The sequence below is a fragment of the Rhamphochromis sp. 'chilingali' genome (genome assembly GCF_963969265.1).
Source record: "Rhamphochromis sp. 'chilingali' genome assembly, chromosome: 1".
Lineage (NCBI taxonomy): Eukaryota > Metazoa > Chordata > Actinopteri > Cichliformes > Cichlidae > Rhamphochromis > Rhamphochromis sp. 'chilingali'.
In genome coordinates this window covers 38016452-38026740 of record NC_137929.1, presented here as the reverse complement: position 1 = coordinate 38026740, position 10289 = coordinate 38016452, and the positions used below count along the sequence as shown (strand labels likewise).

The 10289-nt window shown below is 40.8% G+C and overlaps 1 protein-coding gene across 1 annotated transcript; it reads right to left on the bottom strand.

Annotated features, from left to right (window-relative positions):
* Window positions 1-316: 316 nt before the first annotated feature.
* Window positions 317-5157, bottom strand: six7 (SIX homeobox 7). Its single transcript, XM_080876982.1, has 3 exons — window positions 3181-5157; window positions 1885-2048; window positions 317-1701 (listed from the first exon to the last, which is right to left on the bottom strand). The coding sequence occupies exons 1-3, from the start codon at window positions 3586-3588 to the stop codon at window positions 1491-1493; spliced, it is 783 nt and encodes a 260-aa protein (XP_080733108.1). The 5' UTR covers window positions 3589-5157; the 3' UTR covers window positions 317-1490.
* Between the last annotated feature and the right edge of the window lie 5132 nt (window positions 5158-10289).

Sequence of the window (10289 nt, the reverse complement as noted above, 5' to 3'; positions counted from 1 at the left end):
GAAAATGATTGCTTCAAGTTATTATTAACATAACTACATAAGTCCTGGTATTGCAATTGTAACTGTAACCCACTGCAGAGTAGTTTAAAAAACTCTAAATTTTTACACCTTATATTAATATGATACTTAAAGGCGTATTCAACAGGCTATATCTGATTCTTTGTAAGCCTTGAGTAAATCTGTGGCTTCATGCTGATTTTGTTTGGTGAAAAAAGCTCAAGCCTTTTGATATTGAAGGTGATTTAAAGAAAGACAAACAGTGTATTCATACTGATCATAGCTAAAAAGAGACTGCATCGCTTTGGATAAAAATAGGTTCATTTATTTACACAAAACATTACAAAATACACATTTATCATTGAAACGATACTTTATGAGAAATGATGGTCGTTAAGAAAGACGGCAAACAGTAGGCCTTTGCGTGTGTCGTTGTCATGAGGACAGTCTCATGCCTGATTAGGTCTCACTGTTCTCAGATGTAATAGGCACATTGAGTTAAGACCGACGAGTGTGTTTTATTCTCTGTGATTCCTCTTTCACCTCTGCTTTGGCTCCTGCAGGAATTCGTCATCATCAGAGCAGCTCAGGAGCATTTCCAGCAGATTTCGATCAGCGAAAAAGGTAAAACAGCCCACAATGACATGGTTTGTATTTTAAGCAGCATGTGTGCACGGGTGATGAGTTACAGTTCAGTCTCTCTAAACGCGTTGCTTGTTATTGCATTGCAAAACAGTGATGCCCTTAGTTCCATTTTAAGGCAGTGAAATGTGTTGAGTTGGTACGTCCCTATGTTAACATGCAAACTGCAGCGCAGCAAGACAGATTTTGTACATTTACTGGCTGTTTTTAATTTTAATAAATTTGCCTTTATCATCATTAAGTGTGCCACCACTGGCAGCTGTGCATTTTTTGAATGTAATTTTTCAGGAGTGATAAAACTGTAACACTGTGTGGGGACGTCTCTGCCAGTTCTAGGGGATTTTCACAGTTTGTTTTTGGTTCTTATCTGAAGATAATCAAATGAAACAATGTGCATGTTAACATACTGACATACAGTAACAGCCTGCACAAGGCATTTTTCTTTTTGTAGCTTCCATAAAAACTGAGAAATTTTTCTCTACCAAAATAGCATTCAACCTTAAAATATTAATATTCACATCTCTTCTAAAGCTCATAGGCATGATCTCTACAAATACTTCGCCTGAGAGTTTGAAACTCAACTGGATGTTTATCTTTTTACAGCACTGAGTCACATTAAACTAATACATAACAGTCAGAGTCATGTGCCATGGTGCTTTTTTTTAAGTGCATATCTTTACTTTGTCCACTCACATCCACAACAAGTGGTCTCATCTTGCCCTCCTCCCACCGAGAACAGCTCTAATGTGTCCGCAGTCACGCTGAAAGTTCAAGTGTCTTTGTAAGTGTGTCTGGGTCTGATCACAGACAGTAGTAAGAGTCTGCCCGTCTGCGACAGAGAGTCCCTCGTCTCAAGACTCAAACTCGCTGTCGCTGCTGACGGAGATCTCCGGGGTGGAGGCCCCGGTTCCTCTGGGCTCGGGCTCTGTGCTGCAGTCGCTGGCCTCGGGGCTGCCCGGGTGGCGAGGGGAGGCGGGCAGCAGGCGGGGGTGATGGTGGTGTCCCTGGAGGGAGCCGTTGGGAGAGCTTTCAGAGGGCAGGAGGGAAGGATCCTGCTGCAGCCTGCATCAGGGGACAGAAAAGAGAAGAAGAGTGAGAAGTCTTGTTTTTAAGAGTGCGAGTGTCGGAGCTGATCTTCAGACAAGTACAGCCACTTCACCTAATTAGTCTCTTTAACTTGACTAAACAGGGTTTCTCTCTCTTTCTGAGTCATAACTTGTATAAAATGTGGAATTTCTGAGATACCTGTTCTTTGCTGAGGCAGCTCTGTCTCTTTGCCGGCGGTTCTTGAACCAGTTCCCGACTTGCGTAGGTGTGAGCCCGGTGGCCTGGGCCAGGTGGCGTTTCCTGGACGGATTAGGATACGGATCTTGGAGATACCACTCTCGTAGCAAACTGCGAGTTCTTTCCTGGGTAAGAATTAAAATGATGTGGATCATTAAAGACTCTACGTGTCTCATATGACGGATCAACCGAAGGTGACGACAATAAAGTGGTTAGTGTTATTTTAATATCATCCTATTAAACCGCAATAATCACTCTTATATGATACCTGGTATAATCACATTAGTCCGGATTTATAAATAGATAAACACAATCTACATTAGAAGCACACATGACAATGTTTATCCACTAAATTGGATCATGCTAAGTGGTTTAATAAGCTGCTGGAGAAGCTACCCCTCCTGAGGGTTGGAATTAAAGATTAACTCTGAATGATACTTCACCACCGTGCCACTAGAGGGTGCTCACACTTTCAGACACACACTTCCAAGAGGAAAAGTGCATTTTTACTTCCCCCAAACATACTATTTTGTATATTTAAAGCTGTACTTTGTATACTTTTACCGATTTGTGATTTATAAACTGGACTTTAAAAGCCAAAAATGTCGCCAAATTGCCTCCTGGGGAACTGCAACAAATCTCATGGCATCAAAATGTAACATTTTCTTTCTTTCTTTCTTTCTTTCTTTCTTTCTTTCTTTTGAGTTGAGCTTCTCTGCACATCTGGAAAGCATTGTTAATGTGTCACAAGAAAAAAGTTTTATAAATCTAACAGAAGAAGTCTTGCTGTGCAAACCAGCAGTCTGCAAGGTGTGCATTGGAAACTGTTCTCTTAAACATGGCTACAGAACAAGAAGAGGAATTTTGCTGAAACCACAATTTTAACACAGATCCACAGAGGAACTTTCCTTTTAAACACACACGCAGCTGCATCATACAGATAAGCTTAGATTAGTTTTGTCATATCTGCACAAAAACAGTTTATAATGAAATTATTCAACTTTGGTTTTTTTTAAAGTAGGAAAGTCTCAGAAATTTCTGATCTGAGGGGAAACCCATGACTCTGACCGTCATCATTTTAACAGCTCAAAGACCAGCCAGCACGAATACAACAGTCATGTTAAAAAGCCCTGATTTATTAGTTAATGTGTAGTTTGCAGAAATGTTTATGCTTGTTGTAGCAGCCTCTGATGGCACTGCAGAGTCCGTGTTTTCCCTCTGTCACCAAAAGCCACGAGAGTGAAACCACAACCCTACCTTGAAGCAGTGCGTCTTCTGCTCGCCGTCCCAGATGGTGCGGGGCAGCGGGAACTTCTTGCGGATGCGGTACTTCTCCACCGGGCCCAGGGGTCTCCCACGGAGCCTCTCTGCCTCTCGGTAATGCGCGTCCAGCCACAGGTCTTGCAGCTTGGCGTGAGACTCGCGCGTGAAACGGTGACTCTGCAGGATTTGGTAAAGAGCCTCGAAGTTCCCTCCATGAAACGCGACCAGCGCTCTGGCTCGCATTATGGACTCGTGTCGATTGAGCGCTTCCCCGGCGGAACCAGGGACGGCGGCTGGCAGGGACCAGAGGAACCGACCGAGGCGCTCGATATCCCCGGTCTCCTCCAGGTTCTCGCACACCCGAGCTACCTGGTCCGGTGTGAACATCGGCAGGGGGAACATCTCGACCTGTTGCTTCGCAGCAGCTCAGAGAAGAAGTGAAGAAGTGGCCAAAAGACGCATGAAATGCTGTATCCGTGCGTAAAGCCCCGCGCGCTCTCTGCCGCTCTCCTTTTTTCAGATGCTGCAGGTTTATTGACACTTGTCTCGATTATCTAGAGCCTGTCTTATGTAACGGAGTTTTTCCTGGTATCTGTGCAAATTGCTTCGGGGAAGCCGGTGTGAAGGGCGTAGGCTGTTCCAGGTTTAGACGAGCATAGGTAAATGAAGAAAGAGGACAAGGAGTCGGCCAGTATTTATAGCGGGATACAATTAGCATCTCTGTGGTTGTTTTGAGAAGGATTATACATCCCGGCCATTAGCCTCTTAGTGGGGGGTACTGTGTACAGAGGTGGCTGGCTGATCAGCTTGTTTGGCTTAGCCTGAGGATACATTGACTGCCAGAATGACTGCAGTGAGCAAACAAGTGAGGTTAGGTTGGTTAATCGGTGGAGATGAACCAGTGGAGTTGGAGCCCTGCTGGATGATGGGCTGGAGGAAACCTGGGCAAGAAAGGGTGCAGGCCACAAAATGGCTCAGTGTCTGAAGAGGAGGCCAATCAAGACTCAAAAAATGCAAAATAAATACAATTTTTTTGGGAGGTTTTCTGTTAAAGCTGTTCTGCCTTTATGTCACCAGTGATAGTCTGATATCTGACAGTATTTCTGCCACACACTTGGATGCCACAATGAAACCCGGATGTCCCATGATATTAAAAAAAATGTCACATTTGCCTGGACATTTGGCCCAGAGGGAATGTCGGACACAAAGCTGTAGGGATCTCCCCACCAGCTAATACCCCTGTAATTAAAGCAGACATGGTTGCACATCGGCTATCCTCTGCGACCTCTCGTCAGGCCGAGACATAATGAAAACGCCCCTGGACATCGACGTGCAGCAGAGTGACTCCAGGACATGGAATTAATGATCCGCTGCCCGGTTCAATCCTTCTGATCTCAGCAGCTCATTAATCAGTCTGAGGGCAATTCTGTTATTAATCAGGTTAAGGACCCTGAAAGCATCTGTCAGCTGCAATGCAAACATAAACTTTATCTGCACAAAGCACAACATTGAGGAAAAAGTTAGGCTGTTATATAGATGTGGAGTTAGGGTCTGCAAAAAGTTCCTCCGCAGACAGACACCGATTACTCCCTAGAGTGATTTTAACTTTGCATAAAGGTTGCAGTCAGGTGAAGGATCATCTGCTTTAAAATAAGTAGAAGGAGCTTAAATTTTTGTCTCGAACTCTGTCTAGAATAGAGATATGAGCCCAGCAGACATCAAAGGCTGAGCTATGAACATCTGGAGTCTTAACCTTGTGTTCATGTGAAACACAGACGGTCAGGCTGACACATAATTACCTTTGTGTGCACATCAAATGTGCACACAAAGTGCACAACCATGAGATTAACATGAAAATTAGCTTTGAACACCTTTTTTACAAAACAAAAAAACAAACAAAAACTAAGTTTAAAGCCTTTACTCACAAAGGTTGAATATTTTTTCCACAATTCACAACTGCAATTGTCAAAAAGTTGGGACACTGTAAAATGTAATTTTTTTATTTTAAAAAAGGTAAATTTCTCAGTTTAAACATTTGTTATTGATGTTCCCAGTGTTCTATTGCAAATAAAATGTTGTTTTATGACATTTGTAAGGTATTGCGTTCTGTTTTTATTTCCAAAACTCTGTGCCAACAGTTTTGGATTCAAGGCTTGCATATTCAGGACCCACGGCTGCAAAAGAGCAAATGTTTTATATCTTTTAAAAAATGATTATTTTGCCTTGATAAGGTACTTAAGTAATGATTTTAACCCAGTAACCTGCAACCAGCAACTGGTCAAATAAATTAAGGAAAACAAAGTAAAACTTTTTTCTTTCCTCAGTTGTTTACTTACATAACGAGTTATATTTTGATATTACAAGTATTCAGAAATGTTGTGTTTAAAACTTCAAGTGAGGTAAGAGGGAAAAAACTGAGTACTGATTAGCACTCCACGTGTAAGACACAGCAATCATCATCTATGAGATCTCATTAGATTGTGGGACCTCTACAGATTTTCTGGGATCAGCAGTGGAATGATTAGAAGAGAGGATATCTACCTCTTCAAAATTTTGACTATTGCATGAAAAACAGCTCTTACAGGGAAAAGGATAAAATCTGATCCGCCAAGGATGGAGACTGGATATGGTAAAAGACAAACAATAATTCCTGACTTAAGAACTGAAGCACAACTACAGACAGTTATGAGCCAGGTGGTCAAAAGTCACAACACGGGTCAAAGATGTAATTTCTAAAACATTTTGGACATTTTGGATTATCTAATTCTGTTTTTCCCCTACATGTTTCTCCCTATTCTGATGTTTATTCCCTTGTTAAAGAAAAAAAAAGAAAAATTCAGAATTCAAAAGTGGCATTATATATCTGTTATGTATCTAAAAATTACATCTTTTTCCAAACTTGTCCAGAGCAAAAATGTAAATGCAGGATGAACCGATCATACATTTTTAATTGGAAAACTGATTCTTTAAAGTAACAGATATCACCATGAAGTTTCTCCAGCTTGTTACTACATTATAAAAGTTATTTTTCTAAAGGCAAGTTGTTAAAATGTGCAAATGAGGTATCTCATTAATCACACACCAATTTGCATAAATGTCAAATAAACAAAGTGTGTTAAAATAAACACCTAAATGTGTATTTGGATACTTTATTCCCAATATTCTGAATGGAGACAAAGATCCAGTTTATTAAAATGTCTTTAGCTGATTTTCCTTTAATAAGTAGTTGATTAATCTTTTAGAGGTTTTCCAGATCTGTTCCTCAGATGCTGTTTACGAGAGTTTAGGGTATAGAAAGGGTGTAGAATTACTTTGTAAGCAGAAGGCCATCATTTGATACGTGTTAGAGCCTAAATCTAGATTAAAATACCAGGTGGGATTGGTGAGCTAATGGAAAGGTGGTTAGCTGTGTGTGTGTGTGTGTGTGTGTGTGTGTGTGTGTGTGTGTGTGTGTGTGTGTGTGTGTGTGTGTGTGTGTGTGTGTGTGTGTGTGTGTGTGCGCGCGCGCGCGCGCGCGTCAGGCACACTCATTGTCACAGAAAGGGGGAAATGAGCTCAGTGAAGATCATGCTCATAGTTAATCTAACCCGTCCAAGTTTCAGACATTTGACCACTGACCACCCACCCACCCCACACACACATTCACCTTCATTAAAATAAATACCCCCCTACCCAATCTGTTTAACACTTTGAGGGCAGACTGAACCAAAATCTGCTTAAGTACTCCCAAGCCGTTAGAGCAGAATGAATAATAAGATGGAGGAATAAAAAGATTATGCATGTGTTTGTGGAGGGGAGGAGGCAGTGGGAGGCTCAGAGGGTTCATTTTATATAGTCTTAAAATAGAAAATCACTCACCGTGACTCTTTTTTTTTTACTGTAGATACTAAAAAAGGGATCATAAAATGTTGCCTCTAAACAAAACTAAGGCCTGTATCATAAAAATAACTCACAAAGTAATTAGTGCTGTACCAACACTTCACCGAGTTCTTTTGATTCCTGCATTATTGAGGCACTGCAAATTATTTAATCCCAACAGTACATGTGAAATCAGAAGTGCAGTTATTGTTTTGTAATTTTTCTTAATAAAATGCTTCCAGCTCAACTTTTATTTTAATTATATCCAACTGAACCATGTGTACATTAATGGTGATTTAGGAAACACTTTAAAAAAATCTTATTATTGGAGCTTCAACAGGAGGTCCGACTTGTTGATGTAAGGGAGGCCTTTGGCCTTTGTGGGGTGAAAAAACAATATAAACTATATATCAGAGAGACAGCAAAAACTTTAGCAGAGGCCACATCAATAATCTGGGTATTGCTTATAAAGAGTGAATATCCTGACCAGCTCAGAGACACCAAAAGATCTGAGAGAAAACTAAAGTGAATGATCACAGAATTATTTCCATAGTTAATCAAATCAGCTTCACCACATCTAAACAAGTCAAGCAACTCTTGTGGTGGTACGGTAGGAGTGTCACTGTCAAACGCCACAGTCAAGAGATGCTTTCATGAAGGGAAATTTACAACAAGGTGAAAACCACATATTACACTCAAGAACAAGAAGAAATCTGGAGAACAAAAACTGTCTAACACGGCGGAGGTGGCATGAAGTGTACAGGGCTGTACTCTCTGCTCAGATTCAGCCAAAAGCTGCAAAGCTAATCAGACAGGGCTTCACTGTGCAATGAGATAATGGCCCAAAGAAAACTGTGAGAGCAACCCAAGAGTTTCTCAAGGCCAAGAAATGAGATATTCATCAGTGTCTGAGTCAATCACCTGATCTCAACCTAATCACAGTTACTGCAGAAAAAAATTGTACAGTCATAGATGACTAGCTTATTGGCATGTCCTCAGTTACAGCACATTCAGTCCCTGTCGTGTTCTTTTACTACTTTTTTATGATGCGGCCTTTTCCTAAAATCATTTAAATAATTGATTTTCATGACTCTATATTCACTTCCCTGTTATGAAAAGGCAGAACTAGAATTTTAGGGACGATCTAGGTTTTAGTTTAAAAAAACAAAAGCTGAAATATCATAACAATTAAAGTATTCTGAGCCATTATAAGGTATTTGTGACTGTTTTTTTTCTCTTGACGTCAGCTGCAGCAAACGCAGCTCCAAAGCTCTGGAGCAGCCTCCTCCTACAGTTCAGGCTGTCGGCCTCACAAAACAGATTTTAAATCTCAACTAGAAACTAACTGCGTCTTTCTGTGAACAGCATAGGTTTTTATTTTAACTATGTCATCTTATTGTTTTGTAATTCTGTTTTCCTGATTGTTATGTTTGCTGTTGTGCTTAAATTTGCTCAATTACTCAAGTGGCGCCTCTACAAATAGTTCTGTAACATCTACAATACTCTAATATTATTTATGTATATATGCAAAGAATATTGTCCAGTTTACTGATTTCCACATTTTTCCTTAAAAAAAACATCATCTGCATTTTCTGTATGTTTGTGGCTCGAAATCCCCTGATGAAGCAGAGTTTTCACACCGAGTGTCGTTTGCCCATCGTGATGTACCTGGTCTTAAATACACACTCCGGTCCCTGAATTGGGACACAGCTTATGGGTGTTAACAAGGTGACAGACTGCCAGTCTGTCTAGAGTATACCTTGACTTTTTCCCAATACACACTGGGTTAAGTTTCATCTTCTAAACACGATATGCTGATTCTTAACAACAGTAAGTTGGAGGAAATCCTCTGGTTTATGTTCGTAGTGATCGATCACTTTTCAGGAGAGCAGAAGTAGATCCAGTTGCTCAACTTGCTGATTTTTCTTTAGCTTTTTTTTTTTTTTTGCCTGATTTGTTTACAGAAAGACAAACCTGGATCTCATAGTTATCATATGATAGTCACTGGGTTCCAAGGTTGGTGTGATTCTAATCATAAAAAAAAGAAAAGAAAAGCAGTGAAGAAACTTAATTTAGAGCTGAAATGGAGACAGGAAGGCTGACATTTGTCCTTCAAGTTTTACTGTAATGTGTTATTTAACAAAAGAGGACTATGCCAACCCCTGGCCCGAGTCAGTCATGTATGTGAGACACCCTCTAACAATAAAATCAGGTTTAATCCATTTATTACTCTTCACAGCATTTTCATTTCCATATACTGTTGAGGTCTGACCCCAAAGCTGTCAGGCCCCAGGTATTTAACCTCCATGAATATATTAAAACAAGCAGACACACAGACACACACACTGCTTCATTGGCTGGACTAATATATGATGAAGCACCAAACTGGCATAATTAATCAGCGACTTAAACAGAAATATCCTGATTAAAAAAATGACCTGTTGATTTCGCCAACAAAGCAGGGGGCATGCATCTGTTTTGTGTGTGTGTGTGTGTGTGTGTGTGTGTGTGTGTGTGTGTGTGTGTGTGTGTGTGTGTGTGTGTGTGTGTGTGTGTGTGTGTGTGAGGAATGGGGAGTATTACCACGCTGTATAAATCCACACCAAGCACAATTAACAAGCAATGGGGAGGAGAAGTAATTAGTATTATCTGCTTATTGCCGTCAACCCCTATTCTAAGGAAAAGGGGTTAAAAAACACACAATGACACACACACGCACACACACACGCACGCACACACACACACACACACACACACACACACACACACACACACACACACACACACACACACACACACACACACATGCAAGCACGCACACACTAATTCCCTCCAGGCAAATGTGTAAGAGCTAATTACAAGCTCATTTACAACTCTATGCAGTCTCCTCTCAGACAGGTCCACCCCCTCTGCATCCTCCCCTCCCTTCACCCCCAAAACTCCTGCATGTTAGCTTTACCTCTCAGCTCAAGCCGGGAGCTCTCAGCAAACAAACGACAAAAGTGACTTCCTCATCTGTTGCTGTGGGGTGTAAAGAGAAGAGAGAAGATCTCTTGATTATATAGACACAGGTGATATAAAGTCAGCATGGATGGAAAATACTGATAGGAGATAACAGTAACAACATTCGGTGGGTTATTGGTGAATACAAAGAATAAATAAGGGAAAAGTCATACCTTTGTACAGGTGTGATCTAAAATATGTAATTGGTTTTGGTATAACTGAAGATGCCTCACTGAACAAAC